At 47.9% G+C, this 21,083-nt stretch overlaps 1 protein-coding gene across 1 annotated transcript in view; it reads left to right on the forward strand.

The window, feature by feature from the left end:
- LOC124140470 (sterol regulatory element-binding protein cleavage-activating protein-like) overlaps positions 1–18,317 on the forward strand; it is a 54,807-nt gene extending 36,490 nt beyond the window's left edge. The window contains exons 17-25 of the mRNA XM_048381209.1: positions 5,936–6,360; positions 7,040–7,167; positions 7,996–8,081; positions 9,068–9,177; positions 10,227–10,399; positions 13,725–13,805; positions 14,430–14,642; positions 15,988–16,050; positions 17,421–18,317. Of these exons, the coding sequence (XP_048237166.1) occupies positions 5,936–6,360; positions 7,040–7,167; positions 7,996–8,081; positions 9,068–9,177; positions 10,227–10,399; positions 13,725–13,805; positions 14,430–14,642; positions 15,988–16,050; positions 17,421–17,603 (1,462 nt within the window). The 3' untranslated portion in view covers positions 17,604–18,317. The remainder of the gene's footprint in view (positions 1–5,935; positions 6,361–7,039; positions 7,168–7,995; positions 8,082–9,067; positions 9,178–10,226; positions 10,400–13,724; positions 13,806–14,429; positions 14,643–15,987; positions 16,051–17,420) is intronic.
- The last annotated feature ends 2,766 nt before the right edge of the window (positions 18,318–21,083 follow it).

The following is a 21,083-nucleotide window of genomic DNA, read 5'->3' on the forward strand; positions in this document are numbered from 1 at the left end:
ACCACAGAGATCTCAATTACCTCATGCAGCACGTGCGTAGCCACCTAGCTGCCATGTGACACCCTTCACTCTTGTCTCCTTCGTCTGCTTAGCAAGACGTGTTTTCTTCTGCTGAAGCGTTCCTTGAAAATTTGGTGATATTTCTTATAGTTTATTCTCTAATAAACTGTGCTTTTATGGGTCGTTGCGGTAGCTACGCTTGGTTATAATTTTCCCGCCAAACGGAAAATTTTTCCCGCCCTTTTTTCTATATACTTGCGGGGTTCACGTATGCACGTTGTGTTTTACGTTTCCCCTGTTCTTGTATGTTTTGGGGGTTAACATAACTTATTTCTTTAATAAAAGTTATATGTGTATGTTATATGTTCACATTGCTCGTTTATTTTCTTGTGAAAATGTTCGTTTGTGAATCATTGTGGTGCGTGAGTTGTAACCATGTTTTGTTCTTTGTTTATAGCAAACAATCAATGTCTGACATGGATATGTCCCCAGTATCCACCCCCTCTACCCCTGCTCCTCGGAGTTGTGGGGTGTGCAGAAAGTTTTTGTCGTCCCGGGATCCCCACGATCGTTGCCTGCGGTGCAGGGTTCCTTGCGGGGACACCCGGTGCATCCTGTGCGAAGGTCTGGGGCCTGCAGAGTTTGAGCGGTACCGGCTGTACGTACAGTCCGTCTCCACCCCTGTGGTGGCCGGTTCGTCCGGTCGGGGTCCCCGTGCGGGTACCACCTCCTCGGCTGCGGCGGATCCCCTTGCGGCCCTCGGGCTGTCTGGGGATTCCGTCGCCGCATTGTTGTCGAAACTTGTGGACTCCAAGCTGGCGGCCTTATCGCAAGATAGGCCGCTGGCTGTTCCGTCCCCGGCCTCTTCGGTGGCCGCGGGGTCGGACGCGGGGTCCACCGGTAAAGCGGCGGATCTCTTGGCGACCCGTGTGCTGTCCGGGGATTCCGTCGCTGCATTACTTGCATAACTTGTGGACTCCAAGCTGGCGGCCTTATCTCAGGATAGACCGCTGGCTGTTCCGTCCCCGGCCACTTCGGTGGCCGCGGGGTCGGACGCAGGGTCCACCGGTACGGCGGCGGCTCCCGTGGTCACCGGTCCTTCCCCCGAACCGTTGCTCCCGCTATCGGTTCAGGACCGCGTGGCCATGGTTTATGACCTCTTTGAGGACATGCCCCGGCCGGTACCGCGGGGAATCCACGACTGTGGGTTCCTCCGAGGTATACGATGAGTCTTCCGACACGGCTTTCCCCGCATCGACCTTGATGCGCGGTTTCAAGCCTTCCTTGGAGAACGCCTTCGCGGCGGCCTCTGGTCGGGGTCTCCCGTTGCCTCCGACGTCGTGGAGAAAGGGTTTATTCCCGGTACATGACCTTGCCTTTCCCGAGGCTGGTCCTACCGCGGAGGCCCATGTTGAGCGGTTGGGTGTCCGTGCCCCACCGGCTGCTACGGTAACGCAAGCTACCTTGCACCAGCTGGACGCCCTCGCTCGGCACTCCATGTCTCACGGAGACACTTACTTGGCTGCAGCGGCCCGTCTGGTCGAAGGTTCTCCCACGGACCGTGACCAGCGCATTTACAACTGCCTGCTCAGTTTAAATGCTTCCCTGGAGTACGTTGCCGAGGACTCTCGGCACACACTTGCTCTTGTTGGGTCCCTGCATAGGCGCCTGGGTGCCGCTCCTAACCGGAGCGCGCCCCAGGCTGCTGCGGCCTGTAGGTCTAAGGGGTCGGGTTCTTCTTCCTCTGGGAAGTAGCCCCGCCCTGAGGGCTCCGGTATGGGCAATCAGCTGCCCTTTCGCGGGAAGACGGGGAACTGGGGGAAGCCCAAGTCGTCGACGGACGGCAAGGGCCCCTCCAGGTGACTCTCATTGGAGGGGTTCGTATGCCGACAGCGCCAACTTCGGTTGGCCCTTAGGCGAACCCGAGTCACTTGGCCCTGGACAGTTGCGCCTGCCGCAACCTGTCAGGGCCCCCTCTCCTTCCCCAGTGGGAGCCAGACTCCAGACTTACTGGGAGAATTGGGAACAAGTGTTCGACGACCCGTGGGTGGTCAACACGATTCGGTACGGCTATCGGCTTGATCTCAAAGCGAATCCGCCGCTCACCGTTGCCCCGTTGGCAGGTTTCGATTCGGAAACCGATCTTCCCATCCTCGCCGATGCCATCGGCAGGTTGGTGGAGAAGGGACAGTACGGGAGTTAGCTCTACCAGAAATAACACCGGGGTTTTACTCCAGGATATTTCTCGTTCCCAAGTAGGACAGTGCCGAACTCAGAATGATTCACACGTCCGCTCCCTGGCTGTTCACCCGGTTAACCACCCCCATAGTGGGCGATGATTGCGAAAGTCTTAGCGGTGCAACAGACTGTTCACTTTTGGGAACAGCTGTTAGGGCTACTTGTATCAGCCCAGGACTGCACCGCACGGGGTCGTCTCCAACTCCGCCCGCTGCAACGGTTTTTAATCCAGTTGTTAGCAACGGAGGTGAACAGTGCGACCGTCGCCCTCCCGGATCGGCTCCGACCGCATCTGGAGTGGTGGACGGTCCCTTACATTGTCTTATCAGGAGTCTCTATGCGGCCCTACCGGGCCACGTTGACCCTGTATACAGACGCCTCTCTAGTGGGCTGGGGCGCCCATCTAAAGGGGGAGGTGAGCTCGGGGCTGTGGTGCGTAGACGAACTAGGTCTTCACATCACTTGTCTCGAGTTCAAGGCAGTGATCAACGCAGTCAATCACTGGAAGCATCGTCTCGTCGACGCCCGGTTCATGCTGGCGACCGACAACACGACGGTAGTGTCCTATGTGAACAAACTGGGGGGAACCCACAGTCACTCGCTACTCGATCTCACGTTCGAGTTTTACGCTCTGGTGGACAGTGTCCCGTGCCAGATACGCGCCCGTCACATCCCAGGTGTGCGGAACGTACTGGCCGATGCTCTATCGAGGCCTCGGGATCCGAGCCCCACAGAGTGGATGCTGAACCCAGTAGTGTTTCAGTGGCTGTGCGAACGTTTGGGTCGTCCGATGGTCGACCTGGTCGCAACGCGGTTCAACAATCAACTCCCGTTGTTTGTATCACCAGTCCCGGACCCGAGGGCCATCGATCGCGATGCTCTCGCGTTAGACTGGACGGGCTTGGTCGCTTATGCTTACCCGCCGACAGCGTTGATACCACACATTCTAAGCCGGCTCCGAGGAGTTCGCTGTCGAATGTTACTGATCGCGCCCATGTGGCCGAACAGATCGTGGTACCCCGACTTGCTGACCCAGGTCACGCAGTCGCCACTTCCACTGCCTGTGAGACCGGATCTCTTGATCCACCCTCACACCCGTCAGCTTCATCCAAACGCAGGGCGGTTCAATCTGCACGCGTGGATGTTGTCACCGAGCGTCTGAGGAGTAAAGTTTTTTCTCGCCGGGCGTCTCGGGCCCAGTTAGTATGCATCGCGATTCTACCCAGAAGGTGTATAATGCACGTTGGGTTATTTTCACGAAGTGGTGTTGTAAACATCACATTCATTCGCCAGATAAGGTATCTGTGCAGGATATTGCTCGTTTCATGTCTCACTTGCCAGTGACCCGGAAACTCTCCGGGGGTTCCATTGCCAACTATGTCTCGTCCGTTGCTACGGTACGGGACGTTGCTATGGGTACCAGTCTCTCCAAAGAGCCGGTGATACGGGGTATTATCAAGGGTTTCAAACAGCACGATCTTAAGAAGGGCCGCCTTCGGGCACCGGCCTGGGATCTTTCCCTGGTGTTGCAATCACTTACGGAAGCTCCGTATGAACCCTTGCATAGTGCTTCGTTCCGGCATGTGACTTGGAAAACAGCATTTCTCCTCTCCTTTGCCACGGCGGCACGTGTATCCGAAATTCATGCACTCGATGTCGCCAAGGTACGATTCGATAGGGGTGACGAAGGAGCGGTCCGCCTGGGCCTGCTCATGGGCTTCGTCGCCAAGAATCAGAGTCGGGCAAACGGAGAGAGAATTCACTGTAAGATCACTCAAAGAAATCTTACATCCTGCTGATACCGAGGACAGAGCGCTGTGTCCGGTTAGGGCCCTTAAGTATTATCTTAAGGCTTCGAATGAACGTAGACAAGGGCGTCACCGTCTGTTCATATCGTGTAACCCTAATCGCACGGTTGACATAACTCGCAACTCGATTGCGTTGTGGCTTCGTTCTGTCATCAATCTGGCGTACCGGTCTCGGGGGTTACCGGTAGCGGGGTCAAACCCGCACGAGATCAGGGCGCTAGCGGCAACATTTGCCCTACACTCGAATATCTCTGTTCGCAGAATATTACGAGGTTGTTACTGGCGTTCTGACTCGGTTTTTGCCAATCATTACCTCAAACAGGTCGCTGATGCCGTCGTGGAGAGTGTGCACCGTCTTGGCCCGCGGATCGCGGCGCAAGCGGGCACCTAAGGGGTGTGCCCAGCGCAATTCCGAACTCCTCAGGCGTCTGACCTTGCACGGTTGTCAATCTGGGTCGACTCCAATGTTCCCACTGCCGTGGGTACAGGAGTTGGGGTCCCGCAAACCAGCGCACTCACACCACAGGTGAGGGCGGCTTTTTGTGTGCTTTGTCCTTATTTGTATTTTGACAATTATGTCTTTAATTGTCTGTCATGTATCCCAACCTTGTGATGCATGCTTACAAATACTGGAATTAGGTCACGTGCCTAATGCATACTTTAAGTAGGCTTGCTCTGGGATATACGGTCTGAATGAAATTAATTTCCCTCTTTTCGACTGTTTAACCTGATCTAAGATTAAGCTCACGCGGATACAGTGTTCTCATCCGCTGCGGCGATGAAATACCTATCCAGTGGGGCCGTTGGCAATGACGATTGAGCCTTACGGTATGCGCTTGACAGTGCTTTGGTATTCCTATAGGGTAACGCCTAGCTAGGTGCATGCGCATCGAGTGCTTCCGCCTTGGTGTTTACTTCCGCTGGTCGGAAGGAACGCTAGCAGTCAGGATTCGGGTTGTAGGTGCTCCCCACCGCCTACTGTGGTAGTCAGCCTCAGTATAACAGTGGTAACGTATTACTTAATGTAATTTGTAGAATTTTCCTATTCGGAATATTCTATAAGTAATACGTTACCACTGGGCTGCTGCCCGCCCGTCTCGCAGGAGACAAGAGTGAAGGGTGTCACATGGCAGCTAGGTGGCTACGCACGTGCTGCATGAGGTAATTGAGATCTCTGTGGTAGATTTCGCTATAGCAGCAGTTGTGGGAGACAACAGCCTCGGTAAAACAGTGGTAACGTATTACTTATAGAATATTCCGAATAGGAATATCTACAAAATATTGTGATAAAACGAGTCTTACATCGTGAAGTGAATCAAATCACGTGAGCACCTTGATTAAAAACATGAAAAGATTTAGAAAGTATCTATTGACAACGAGTTAGCGGTCCACATGCTTTGCAAATCGTCCAATCAACCTAAGTCTGCATGACAGTTTACGAACCGGATTTCGATTTCCGAGCACAATTTTGATTGGACTATGCATAGACTCATTAGTCCAGCCAAAATGTAACTCCATAATACCAGCCTAGTTCGGCAAGGGCGGAAACTGGACTTTTATAGTCAGTTAACTCACTTGCCTCGGGAAGATGTCCTTCCAAATGGTTATTGGTGCGTGGTATGAAATTCAATTGTCCTGTTTATTGACCTTTAACACGAATCCGTCCTAACGGAGATACAGACCTCCGCTTGGCGTTGGAACGAACATATGACGTATCAGTTGATTTTCCATAGTTGAAAGTAATAGCGTCTCAAAATTATTTGGGATTTATACCCTAACAACCAAAGTGAGTAACGAATCATTCTGATCAGACTGATAATGACGTCTTAACAATGTGATTATTTATGACTGAAATGTTTATGCCATGCTATCTCCAACTTTCCTTTCAGTTTCACTCCGCCACAGAGCAGGAAGCCATGTGTAGGCCGCAACATCGAGGACAGCGATGCCGACCTCTATGCTGAATATCATGGCGACAGCTCATTCTCAGATTTCAACGAGTCCTCCGAGAGTCCATACACACGTAAGATGTGTGAACGATCACATAGATCTTCCAGTTCCTTCAGTGACGTCAAACCCGACCTCTCCAGCACCATCAACACCCAGTTCTCGTCCATAGAAAGCAGTCCAGGAGCTCGGTCAGCAGATGCATTCAGCTTCCAGGGGTTGTTTGAGGGTGTGTATGAAGAACATCGCCAACTGGTGGCCGAAGGAGGAACTAAGGAGATGAGGGAGAGGCAGCTGCACAGTGCACAAGAGACACAACATCTGCAGCTCCCCGAAGACTCCGCTCGGAACAGGAGCTGGAGTGCAGGTGAGCTACGATGTCTGTCTGTGTACAGGCTGTGAGTTGGTCCTTTTGTATGCAGCATGTCACAAAGTGAGCACCACCTGGTGAGACATGGACATTTGGATATCACACAAAACACGGTAACAATATCCAAAGAAAATAACTATCCTTTAAACCGTGTAATCATTTTCAACTTTGGAAAGAATAACTATCCACCAACATTCCAGTTTATACAGAAGGAGCTCACTGAATTTTATAAGCTAACAAAGTATACTTCTGTCATTAATTGTAATAAGCTTTGGTCAGACTTTCATTTCTGTGAATATATTGTCATGCAAAACAGTGTAAATGCTCTAGAAAACTAAACAAATTATATACAAAAATATTGTATGTAGTGGTCAGGAGTAGATAGAGCTGTCATGGTGGCCTGGCTGATATACTCACTGCCAAAAGAAACGGAACCATAGAAACATATAGAGACGTATGCACGTTAAGAAGAGAGGTTTCACATTGTGTACCAATTAATGACAAAACAAACAGTCAGTCAAATGTTACCACAGAGTGTCTTTATTCTTCCAACTCGGCATTAGTCCTGACTTGTACAAGTAGCCACACCCACAAGTGTCTACACATTGCTAATTAAATGCAATAATCTTGAATGTGATGTTAAACCCCCTTTCACCTCCCTTCCGCCCTCCCCCAGGTGACGCCCCCGGTGCCTCAGACCAGCAGGAAGACTACCCCCTCCTGTATGATGCCTCCACTGCAGTCTGGTGCCTCGCCTGTCAAGATGGATACATCGTGGCTGGCTGCGGCAACGGAAAAATTGAAGTATGTCGAGGACGTGGCTCCGCCCAGCTAGAGCTGTAACGATACGATACATGTCCAAACACTATGGTTGAGATACTATATGCCAAGGCTCGCTAAATACAATGTTTATTCCTAATACAGGATATTAACCATCCCCAGACACACGTGCATGATAACCTCTCGATATAGCATGGAATTCTTTCTGTTTTGATATTATTATACACAGAGAACAGTTTTGTCTTCATTTGAGAAGTACCTTTTGTTTAAGTTTAAGTTGAAATTCTGTACAGTTATCTGTGTACTGATACTCCTACTCATTCAATGAAGATCCGGGGTAGAAGAGGTCTTCAGCAACCCATGCTTGCCGTAAAAGGCGACTGCTTGTCGTAAGAGGCTACTAACGGGATCGAGTGGTCAGGCTCGCTGACTTGGTTGATGCAGGTCATCAATCCCAGTTTGTGTGGATCGATGCTCATGATGCCAATCACTGGATTGTCTGATCCGGACTCGATTATTTACAGACCGCCGTCATATAGCTGGAATGTTGGTGAGTGCGGCGTTAAACAACAAACAAACAAACAAACATTAAGTCTTTGTAGTTTGACATTACTGTGAGAGAGGCAGTGAAAATGCACATGAACAAGAAAATGAGAAAACATGTTGGAAACTCATAACATGCAGAATATATGAAGAGTGTATTACTGCAATCAAGGTCTTTCAAATAGTTTTGAAGACAAAAGCAACAATCTAGTAAGTTATGTATTTTTGTCAATGTTCGTATGTTCTGAAAGAGGTGTCATGTGACTGACGTGATACATTGGTTGGTAACCATGGTTACTCCTGCTACAGATCTGGGAGGCGGAGAGTGTGGTGCTGAAGGGCCAGTACGATGGAGGGAAGAGTGCTGTCATGGCGCTGTGTATCTCCGGGAAAAGGTTACTTTGACAATTATAATCTCTTAGTTCAGCATGATACTCGGAGTAGAACTGTCGGGAATCCGGGTACGAATATGTCCCCAGTAACCTACACTTGTCGTAACAGTCGACTAAATGGGTGGTCAGACTCAATACCTTTGTTTATCATTGTACCCCCACAGCGTGGAATGTTGCTCACAGTATCACTGGATTGTCTGGTCCAGATTTACAGGCTGACTCAGTAACTTGGTGATGTGGTGATTCGGTGTCATCATACTCCAATGGCATGGATCTTCCTCACAATATTAGTCTATTGTTTGTCTGATCCAGACTTGAATATTTACTAGCTGCAGTCATATAGCTGGAATATTGCTGAATGTGGTGCTAAACAAATATAAATACTTCATTGGGGAGATGCACTCTGTATGTTGACCAGATTGCCTCTGTGGTCTAGTCATGCAAGTGGTAGAGTGTCCGCCCGGAGTGTCCGGGGGTTTGATCCTCAGCCGCATCATACCAAATGATGTTAAAATATGGTACTTGTTGTTATCCTGTCTGGCGCTAGGCTTTAAGGGCTAAAACAAAGACCGGTCAGCTTAGAGTCAGTAGACTGTGTCTGAGTGGGGTATTCATGTTAAACTGCGGCATGGTATCTCAGTGAGCTGGCACTATAAATCGGCATCAGTCAGGACTAGTACAAGCAGCCACACACACACTAAAATGCACGCCGCTATATAAGTGCAATAATCTTGGGCTCGACGTTAAACCCAATTTCACCTCACCTCAGTGGGCTAGTGCTATAAACTCGGCATTGGTCCAGACCAGTACAAGCAGACACACACACGCGCACACACACAGGTGCATGCATGTCGCAATACAGGTGCAATTATCTCGAACGCGACATTAAACACCATTTTGTCATGGGAAGATAAAGTGTACAGCAGGAATGACAAGGCTTCTGTGTAAAAGGGTGTATCGATTAATGGAATTTCTCACTCTATTCACAGAATTGTTGCAGCACGTATCGATGGCACACTTGACTTCCTAGAAATTGAAACTTTTCTGAATCCTGTGACTTCCTGTGCTCTTCCTGTCTCGCCAACCAAACAGACGAGAGGTGATGTTGATGTTTATTGTTTCTCTGTTAAATATGTCGTAACTTGATCAACAGTACCATCAGCCGAAGTGACGTCCTGTTTATTGTTAATCAATCAAATACATAGTGACCTGGTAAACAATACTGTCACCAGACATGATGTCCTGTTTATCGTCACTCTATCATTTATATGGGGACCATCAGCCGAAGTGACGTCCTGTTTATTGTTAATCAATCAAATACACAGTGACCTGGTCAACAATACTGTCACCAGACATGATGTCCTGTTTATCGTCACTCTATCATTTATATGGGGACCATCAGCCGAAGTGACGTCCTGTTTATTGTTAATCAATCAAATACATAGTGACCTGGTCAACAATACTGTCACCAGACATGATGTCCTGTTTATCGTCACTCTATCATTTATATGGGGACCATCAGCAGAGGTGACGTCCTGTTTATTGTTAACCAATCAAATACATAGTGACCTGGTCAACAATACTGTCACCAGACATAATGTCCTCTTTATTGTCACTCTATCATTTATATGGCGACCATCAGCAGAGGTGACGTCCTGTTTACCATTCTCCAGCATAAGTAATGTCCTGTTTACCATTTCTCCAGCATACGTAATGTCCTGTTTACCATTTCTCCAGCATATGTAATGTCCTGTTTACCATTCTCCAGCATACGTAATGTCCTGTTTACCATTTCTCCAGCATATGTAATGTCCTGTTTACCATTTCTCCAGCATACGTAATGTCCTGTTTACCATTTCTCCAGCATATGTAATATCCTGATTAATGGTACAATCAATGTGGTTGAGACTTCTTTTGTTGCCATGGGAGTTCAAGCAATATTTACCTATTAGCAGCTGTTATCAACTCCCTCATCACTTGACACCCACATTGCAAAGACGACCACAATTTGAAGCAAGCATGTATTGTGATGTAATTCATGATCAGGTGATGGATCAAAAATGCACTTTGCCGAAAATGATTGTTGCTGAACAATTGCTGATTGTTGCTGATCAATTACTGATTGTTGCTGATCAATTACTGTTCCAGGTCATACCAGGGCCCTGAGCAGTGGCAGTGGTTTTACAGGGGAGATAAAGTTATGGGACAACATCCTCCATTGTACATGTATACAGAGTTACAGGGCACACCAGCAGCCCATCAATGTCCTCAAGTCAGAGGGATGTCGTGTAGTCACTGCCAGCCAAGACCACACACTCAAGGTAAGAATCTTTACAGAGTTATCGGACACACCAGCAGCCCATCGATGTCCTCAAGTCAGAGGGATGTCGTGTAGTCACTGCCAGCCAAGACCACACACTCAAGGTAAGAATCTTTACAGAGTTATCAGACACACCAGCAGCCCATCAATGTCCTCAAGTCAGAAGGACTTCGTGTAGTCACTGGCAGCCAAGACCACACACTCAAGGTAAGAATCTTTACAGAGTTATCGGGCACTCCAGCAGCCTATCAATGTCCTCAAGTCAGAGGGATGTCGTGTAGTCACTGCCAGCCAAGACCACACACTCAAGGTAAGAATCTTTACAGAGTTATCGGGCACACCAGCAGCCCATCAATGTCCTCAAGTCAGAGGGATGTCGTGTAGTCACTGCCAGCCAAGACCACACACTCAAGGTAAGAATCTTTACAGAGTTATCGGGCACACCAGCAGCCCATCAATGTCCTCAAGTCAGAGGGATGTCGTGTAGTCACTGCCAGCCAAGACCACACACTCAAGGTAAGAATCTTTACAGAGTTACTGGACACACCAGCAGCATATTAATGTCCTCAAGTCAGAGGGATGTCGTGTAGTCACTGCCAGCCAAGACCACACACTCAAGGTAAGAATCTTTACAGAGTTACTGGACACACCAGCAGCATATTAATGTCCTCAAGTCAGAGGGATGTCGTGTAGTCACTGCCAGCCAAGACCACACACACAAGGTAAGAATCTTTACACAGTTACTGGACACACCAGCAGCCCATCAGTGTCCTCAAGTCAGAGGGATGTCGTGTAGTCACTGCCAGCCAAGACCACACACTCAAGGTAAGAATCTTTACAGAGTTACTGGACACACCAGCAGCATATTAATGTCCTCAAGTCAGAGGGATGTCGTGTAGTCACTGCCAGCCAAGACCACACACTCAAGGTAAGAATCTTTACAGAGTTACTGGACACACCAGCAGCATATTAATGTCCTCAAGTCAGAGGGATGTCGTGTAGTCACTGCCAGCCAAGACCACACACTCAAGGTAAGAATCTTTACAGAGTTATCAGACACACCAGCAGCCCATCAATGTCCTCAAGTCAGAAGGACTTCGTGTAGTCACTGGCAGCCAAGACCACACACTCAAGGTAAGAATCTTTACAGAGTTATCGGGCACTCCAGCAGCCTATCAATGTCCTCAAGTCAGAGGGATGTCGTGTAGTCACTGCCAGCCAAGACCACACACTCAAGGTAAGAATCTTTACAGAGTTATCGGGCACACCAGCAGCCCATCAATGTCCTCAAGTCAGAGGGATGTCGTGTAGTCACTGCCAGCCAAGACCACACACTCAAGGTAAGAATCTTTACAGAGTTACTGGACACACCAGCAGCATATTAATGTCCTCAAGTCAGAGGGATGTCGTGTAGTCACTGCCAGCCAAGACCACACACTCAAGGTAAGAATCTTTACAGAGTTACTGGACACACCAGCAGCATATTAATGTCCTCAAGTCAGAGGGATGTCGTGTAGTCACTGCCAGCCAAGACCACACACACAAGGTAAGAATCTTTACACAGTTACTGGACACACCAGCAGCCCATCAGTGTCCTCAAGTCAGAGGGATGTCATGTAGTCACTGCCAGCCAAGACCACACACTCAAGGTAAGAATCTTTACAGAGTTACTGGACACACCAGCAGCATATTAATGTCCTCAAGTCAGAGGGATGTCGTGTAGTCACTGCCAGCCAAGACCACACACTCAAGGTAAGAATCTTTACAGAGTTACTGGACACACCAGCAGCATATTAATGTCCTCAAGTCAGAGGGATGTCGTGTAGTCACTGCCAGCCAAGACCACACACTCAAGGTAAGAATCTTTACAGAGTTATCGGGCACACCAGCAGCCCATCAATGTCCTCAAGTCAGAAGGACTTCGTGTAGTCACTGGCAGCCAAGACCACACACTCAAGGTAAGAATCTTTACAGAGTTATCGGACACTCCAGCAGCCCATCAATGTCCTCAAGTCAGAGGGATTTTGTGTTGTCACTGGCAGCCAAGACCACACACTCAAGGTAAGAATCTTTACAGAGTTATCGGGCACACCAGCAGCCCATCAATGTCCTCAAGTCAGAGGGATTTTGTGTTGTCACTGCCAGCCAAGACCACACACTCAAGGTAAGAATCTTTACAGAGTTATCGGGCACACCAGCAGCCCATCAATGTCCTCAAGTCAGAGGGATGTCGTGTAGTCACTGCCAGCCAAGACCACACACTCAAGGTAAGAATCTTTACAGAGTTATCGGGCACACCAGCAGCCCATCAATGTCCTCAAGTCAGAGGGATGTCGTGTAGTCACTGCCAGCCAAGACCACACACTCAAGGTAAGAATCTTTACAGAGTTATCGGGCACACCAGCAGCATATCAATGTCCTCAAGTCAGAGGGATGTCGTGTAGTCACTGGCAGCCAAGACCACACACTCAAGGTAAGAATCTTTACAGAGTTATCGGGCACACCAGCAGCATATCAATGTCCTCAAGTCAGAGGGATGTCGTGTAGTCACTGCCAGCCAAGACCACACACTCAAGGTAAGAATCTTTACAGAGTTATCGGGCACACCAGCAGCATATCAATGTCCTCAAGTCAGAGGGATGTCGTGTAGTCACTGCCAGCCAAGACCACACACTCAAGGTTAGAATCTTTACAGAGTTATCAGGCACACCAGCAGCCCATCAATGTCCTCAAGTCAGAAGGACTTCGTGTAGTCACTGCCAGCCAAGACCACACACTCAAGGTAAGAATCTTTACAGAGTTATCGGGCACACCAGCAGCCCATCAATGTCCTCAAGTCAGAAGGACTTCGTGTAGTCACTGCCAGCCAAGACCACACACTCAAGGTAAGAATCTTTACAGAGTTATCGGGCACACCAGCAGCCCATCAATGTCCTCAAGTCAGAGGGATGTCGTGTAGTCACTGCCAGCCAAGACCACACACTCAAGGTAAGAATCTTTACAGAGTTATCAGGCACACCAGCAGCCCATCAATGTCCTCAAGTCAGAGGGATGTCGTGTAGTCACTGCCAGCCAAGACCACACACCTTTAAAGATACAATGTGTGAAGGTATTGCCAAAATATTGCTAAAAGACTAGTACCAGCATTGGAAACTAACAGTTTTAGCCCCCTAGTCGTTATAGTCCTTATAGCAAAAACCTTAAAGAGCGCAAATGTCTACTTGTCCTTGGGATACCTCAACTATTGGGCAGTTTGGCAAGGACTACAGGACTGGGGCCAATTTCTAATGCTGAGAACCCTGCTAATTCCCTCGCTCTGGTTGCAGGTGTTCCGTCAAGAGGACTGCCTGTGTCTCTATACCCTCCACGGACATGTCGGCAGCGTCACCGCCCTCTGTCTAGACAAGGTAACCCAACACAGTACTGGAAATCATGAAATTAATAAGTCTCCAAATTAATGCAAAATTAACCTTTTGATGAGATATTTGACATATATATATTTTTACTTTTTTCATTTTGTGCACATAGTTAAAATGACAGGGGTATCAATGACAATGTCTTCCTGTTGTTTCAATCTCTGATTCACCTGCCCAAGAATGAATTGTTTACAGGATGCCATGATGTAGCTGTAAATTTGCTGACTGCAGCATTAAACAGCAGTCACTCACTCACTCACTCTCTCCCTCACTCACACTCTCAAAACACACTTGCTCACTCACTAAAAACCCACTCACTCTCTCCAAACCCACTCACTTATGACTCACTCACTCTCTCAAAACCCACTCACTCACTCACTAAAAACCCACTCACTCACTCACTCAAAACACACTCACTCACTGTCTCAAAATTCACTCACTCTCTCAAAACCCACTCACTCACTCTCTCAAAACCCACTCACTTATGACTCACTCACTCATTCAAAACTCACTTTCTCTCACTCTTTCATCCATTCACTCATTCACTCACTCACGCACTCACTCACTCACTCACTCACTCACTCACTCACTCACACGTCTATCCTGCCACCACAGGGCCCACCCAACGCTGCCGTCAGTGGCTCCGTCGACGGGGACATTCGAGTGTGGGAGCTCCTCACTGGGATGTGCATACACAAGTTCAAGGGTCATGACGGAGCCGTGACTGCCCTGGACTGTACCGCCAGCTACATTGTCAGTCTGGGCCTGGATGATAGACTTTCTGTGTGGGAGAGGAACAGGGGCCACCCTCTGCACTACCTGGACATGGTGAGACACCTGTATACATGACTGAGGCATATAGGGAGGGAGGGAGTGAGCAGGTGGGGAGGAGTTGGTGGGGAAGGAGGGTGAGAGTGTAGAGGGAGTGGGTGAGGAAAGAGTGGATGGGGAAGGAGGGTGTGAGTGTAGAGGGAGTGGATGAGTGTAGAGGGAGTGGGGAAGGAGAGGGAAAGTGTGAGTGTAGAGGGAGTGGGGGAGGAGAGAGCGGGTGGGGAGGGAGGGTGTGAGTGTAGAGGGAGTGGGTGGGGAGGGAGGGTGTGAGTGTAGAGGGAGTGGGTGAGGAAAGAGTGGGTGGGGAGGGAGGGTGTGAGTGTAGAGGGGGTTGGTGAGGAGAGAGCGGGTGGGGAGGGAGGGAGTGGGTGGGGAGGGAGGGTGTGAGTGTAGAGGGAGTGGGGGAGGAGAAAGTGGGTGGATGAGGGAGGGTGTGAGTGTAGAGGGAGTGGGTGGGGAGGGAGGGTGTGAGTGTAGAGGGAGTGGGTGGGGAAAGAGTGGGTGGGGAGGGAGGGTGTGAGTGTAGAGGGGGTGGGTGAGGGTTGAGGTACGTGTGTGTGTTGTCTGTGCAGGAGGGGTGATGTACGTGTGTGTGTTGTCTTTGCAGGAGGGGTGATGTACGTGTGTGTGTTGTCTTTGCAGGAGGGGTGATGTACATGTGTGTGTTGTCTGTGCAGGAGGGGTGATGTACATGTGTGTGTTGTCTGTGCAGGAGGGGTGATGTACGTGTGTGTGTTGTCTGTGCAGGAGGGGTGATGTACATGTGTGTGTTGTCTGTGCAGGAGGGGTGATGTACATGTGTGTGTTGTCTGTGCAGGAGGGGTGATGTACATGTGTGTGTTGTCTGTGCAGGAGGGGTGATGTACATGTGTGTGTTGTCTGTGCAGGAGGGGTGATGTACATGTGTGTGTTGTCTGTGCAGGAGGGGTGATGTACATGTGTGTGTTGTCTGTGCAGGAGGGGTGATGTACATGTGTGTGTTGTCTGTGCAGGAGGGGTGATGTACATGTGTGTCTTGTCTGTGTAGGAGGGGTGATGTACATGTGTGTGTTGTCTGTGCAGGAGGGGTGATGTACATGTGTGTGTTGTCTGTGCAGGAGGGGTGATGTACATGTGTGTGTTGTCTGTGCAGGAGGGGTGATGTACATGTGTGTGTTGTCTGTGCAGGAGGGGTGATGTACATGTGTGTGTTGTCTGTGCAGGAGGGGTGATGTACATGTGTGTGTTGTCTGTGCAGGAGGGGTGATGTACATGTGTGTGTTGTCTGTGCAGGAGGGGTGATGTACATGTGTGTGTTGTCTGTGCAGGAGGGGTGATGTACATGTGTGTCTTGTCTGTGCAGGAGGGGGCCTACAGCAGCTGCCTGACATTTCTCACTGCCAACCTGCTGGTGACCGGGGGACAGGTAAGTTACACCAACTACTTCCACATGTGGAAAATCCCAACTATCTAAATATAGAATGATGTGTTCCAACCAATCAGATCTTCTTTAAATATGTCATATGGAAAACAATTGTTAAATATAGAATGACTTGTTGAATCAATCAGATCTTCTTTGGTAGGTAATATGGAAAACCCAATTGCACAATATAAAATCACCTGTTCTAACCTATCAGATCTTCTTTAAATAGGCCATATGGAAAACCCAATTGCTAAAAATAGAATGACCTGTTTTTAACTTGTCAGATCTTCTTCAAGTAGGTCATACGGAAAACAATTGTTAAATATAGAATGACCTGTTTTAACCAATCAGATCTTCTTTAAATAGGCCATATGGAAAACCCAATTGCTAAAAATAGAATGACCTGTTTTAACCAATCAGATCTTCTCTGAGTGTGTCATATGACCAATGATAACTCTGGAATCTGTTGTTAAGTACATTCAAATAAAGATACTGAATAATACTCTCCTGCTTCAGTTTGCTCTACAAACATTGCAGCCTCAGAGAAGTATCATGCTATATTTCCTTGCTCGACAACAGTATAAAGAGCTATTCCAAAATGTCACCTTTACTGTAAATAATGAACTTGTTATCCATACATTGTGTCTACTTTATATTTCCTTATCACATTGACACCGCCTCCGTGGTCTAGTGGTAGAGCGTCCGCACAGAGAGCGGAAGGTCCGGGGTTCGATCCCCGGCCACGTCATACCAAAAGATGGTACTTGTTGTTACCCTGTCTGGCGCTCGGCATTAAGGGGTTAAAACAAGGACTGGTCGGCTCGGAGTCAGTATACTGTGTTTGAGTGAGGTATTCATGTTAAACTGCAGCATGGTATCTCAGTGAGCTGGCACTATAAATCGGCATTAGTCCGGACTAGTACAAGCAGCCACACAGACACACACGTACAAGCATGTAAGTGCAATAATCTTGGACGCGACGTTAAACCCCATTTCACCTCACCTTATTACATTGAACTCCACATGGGGATGTGCTGTGTGTACAGAGAATGAGGACGGTCCAACTGATTCATGTCCTTTCTAGGGCCACGGGTGGCCCAGTCGTCTTACGCACCGCGATTCGCTGTGCAGAGATGCATCCCTTGGGCACGCCAGAAACCTATGATTGTGGGTTCAAATCCCAGTTTGACCCGATTATGTTTCTATGTTTGTCAGCCCCATACCGTGCGCATGGGTTTCACCGAAGTGGTAAAAGCCTAAGACCTGCATCACTTCGGGCTTTCCTCCCACATTAAGCTGACACGCAGCGATATAATTGGAATACTGTTAAAAGCAGCATTAAACCCAACACACTCACTCACTCTCTGTTCCAGGGCTGCCTGTATCTCTGGGACATCTCTAAGGGGGAGTTGATGAGGAGGATCGGACTGGAAGATTCAGAGCAAGCCTCCCTAGTCAGCCATCTGGAGGTGGTCGGCAACATGGGCGTTGTCTGCGACTGTGGTGTCGACCTGAAAGTCATCCAGTTCCCCACCATCCTAGAAAAGTTTGAGTAGTCGAACGTTCACTTCGATATGTAGGTCAGTCAGATACATCATCGGTGCAGTGCATCGAGTGGAGGAAGTCATGACACACTGACATGAAGGAAGTTGTCTACTTTGGGATCACATGATCAATATGGTCACTTCAGATGTTGGTAAAGTCAAATCAGTGTTTCTGTTTGCCTGGTGTAACTTGAATCAGATTCCTTAAATCGAGCAATGTGTATTGGACATTATGTTTATCCAGTATCCAAAGCATCTAGTTACCATAGTTACCACCTCAATGACATATTTCCTCTCCGAGAAGATACGAAAATTGCTTTGTTTGATGGCAGCTACGGAGTTTGACACAGGGGAGGATGTACAGTTCCCAACCGTTTGACATTTACATGACATTCACTCATTGTGCAACCTTGCGATAGTTATGAAAGTCACAATATTATGAACAGATACCTATCCATTGTCTGTTCTTTCATATCAGTCCCCAAACATGCATTTGTACATAGGCTACTCTACCCCTCCCACCCCTCCCATGAAGTTGTTTTTTGCTCTCTCCCATTTTTAACTTGCTCACCGGGGGCCCAGTCGCCTAGGGCACCGCAATTTGCTGTTCAGAGTTGTGTCCCTTGGGCACGCCAGAAACCTACGATTGTGGGTTCGAATCCCGGTTCGCCCTGATTATGTTTCTAGGTTTGTCAGCACCATACCCGTGCTCCTGGGTTTCACCGAAGTGGTCAACGTCTGAGACCTGCATCACTTCAGGCTTTCCTCCCACATTAAGCTGACACGCCATGATATAACTGGAATACTGTTAAAAGCAATGTTTAACCCAACTCATTCACTCACTCACTTAACTTGCTCACCAAACCTATGAAAGAAGGAAAGGTTCATTACCGGGATGCTATGATTGCTTGATGTCGGTGATATTCCCCAAGCCCTGCTGTGAGTTTGGTGGTCGACAGGGTTGCTTCCCTTGCATCAGGTCCAGGTTCAATGCCAACAATGGTAGTATGTCACCTCATGTCTGCAGTGTTGGTGAGGGCAGCACGACACAAAACAGCCCCCCTTGTTCTACAGCACCAGATGGGAGGAGTATTGGAGAGGAAATATGGTATAAATTATTGATAACATTAGGGCTGGGACGAGTCAAAATGTACTACCCGACCCCCTGTCACCTGATCCTACCCAGGTACACGCTGTAGGTCTCAAGAGTTTGGAACAAAATGTGGGATTGGAAATTTGCTTTACCGCAGCCCTAGCCAAAACTTTTTAGATACATTTATCAAATGATCAGATGCGTTCACTGAAGTTGACTGTAGCTTTATCTTAACTCAAGCATATACAAGTCAAAAGGAATGTGTGCATCGTCAGATCAAATGCAAACATTAGCGACTTACGTGTAAACACTGAGTTATGGTGCGTTTTTGTCAGTAAACAATATATCACGTGACTAACTACGGATCCAGGTAGTCCTGTGGGTACATGGTCCTACTCAGTACCCGAGTTACCCATCCCAGCCCTTTTTACCTATGTGTGGTATTTCAAGTACAAATACTGCCTATTGATGTCTAACGACAATCAGTATTGAAACTAGTGGTGGGACAATACACTGATGCATTGATGGATCGCGAGTGTTTACTTCTCGCTACAAGTACCGATCACAGTCGCACACTCAGTAAAATAGTGTTTGCTTTAATACCTGTTACACCAAACACTAATTAGTAGGGAGAAAAGTAGTTGTGAAAAGAACTTTCATCCATTGTGCCATACTTGACACTGCCAACTTAATTGTCAATTGGGGGCATGGGTGGCCCAGTCGTCTAAGGCGCCGTGATTCGCTGTGCAGAGTTACGTCCCTTGGGCACGCCAGAAACTTATGATTGTGGGTTCGAATCCCGGTTTGCCCCAATTATGTTTCTAGGTTTGTCAACACCATACCCATGATCGTGGGTTTCACCAAAGTGGTAAACGTCTGAGACCTGCATCACTTTGGGCTTTACTCCCACATTAAGCTGACACGCCATGATATAACTGGAATATTGTTAAAAGCGGCGTTAAACCCAACTCACTCACTCACCATTTCTCATGGATGTAAGCCACCTGATAACTGTGCCTTTGTGTGTACAGCCAGCCAGATATGAGGTCTAAGCTACGTCTCCCCGACAGTATATTTGCACCCAACTCACTCACTCACTCACTCACCAACTGTCAATGTGCCAGGTATTTGGCCATCCTGTTTATGAAAATGATGGCTTACGCACCATAGGTAAGAGCACATGCGAGTATGGTTATATGTATCGGATTGTGAGCAAGGTGTCGTGATACATATCGGATCGACAGTTAGTGTATTGTCCCAGCCCTAATTGAAACTAAATAAAAAGCATTTCACGAAATTGATACAAATATTAGGTAGAGTGTCAATCATTTGATACAAATAATAGAACATTATTGCATATAAACTGTCAGGTATGTAGTGAATGATTAACAGCATTACTTTCGTAATTCGTTCGAATGTTAGCCTACCCCTCTGTGTAGTAAAACACATATTTTCCACTACAAGACAAAATATTGAAATTGTAATGTGAAGTACACTTTTCTATTTTTCTGAAAAGAATTAGCCAGTGCTAATGATTAAGACGTCTTTCCCTGAGAATCATCGCTTTAATTTTTAGGCCTTGTTTGTTTCCAGAAATATTTTATGTGATCAAACTCAGAAAATCCAAGTGTAATTTCCATGTAGGTTCAATGGCTACCTTCTGATTTCAGTCCCTGAATAGACCCTGTGCTCTCTATTTTTCTACGAAATCATTACCGTATTTTCTTGAGTATAGTGTGCACTTTTTTTCCAAAACCACAGAAGGGGGTGCGCATTATACATGGGTGCGCACTATTCTCAAGAAAATAATGGTAGATCCCATCTAATTCTCATGGGGGGCACGGGTGGCCCAGTCGTCTAAGGCGCCGTGATTTGCTGTGCAGAGTTGCGACCCTTGAACATGCCAGAAACCTATGATTGTGGGTTCAAATCCTGGTTGCCCCGATTATGTTTCTAGGTTTGTCAGCACCATACCCGTGATCGTGGGTTTCACCGAACAGGTAAACGTCTGAGACCTGCATCACTTCGGGCTTTCCTCCCACATTAAGCTGACACACCATGATATAACTGGAATATTGTTAAAAGCGGCGTTAAACCCAACTCACTCACTCACTATTTCTATGGATGTAAGCCACCTGATGACTGTGCCTTTTGTGTGTACAGCCAGCCAGATATGAGATCTAAGCTACGTCTCCCCGACAGTATATTTGCACTGGGTTTGTCCATTTATTGTCTCACCAGAAACCGAACTTGATTTCTGTCATCCCTCGAGCTCATTTCACTGGCTTATATTTGAGACTGGCTGGCATGACGAGATTGTCTTCCAGATCTGAAGTCTCTCCTGTGACCTTTTGATTGTGTCTAGTTATGCATCGTCAATACTTCACAGGTTTGTATAC

This window comes from Haliotis rufescens, unplaced genomic scaffold (assembly GCF_023055435.1).
Source record: "Haliotis rufescens isolate VD_foot unplaced genomic scaffold, xgHalRufe1.0.p SCAF_37, whole genome shotgun sequence".
Classification (NCBI taxonomy): domain Eukaryota; kingdom Metazoa; phylum Mollusca; class Gastropoda; order Lepetellida; family Haliotidae; genus Haliotis; species Haliotis rufescens.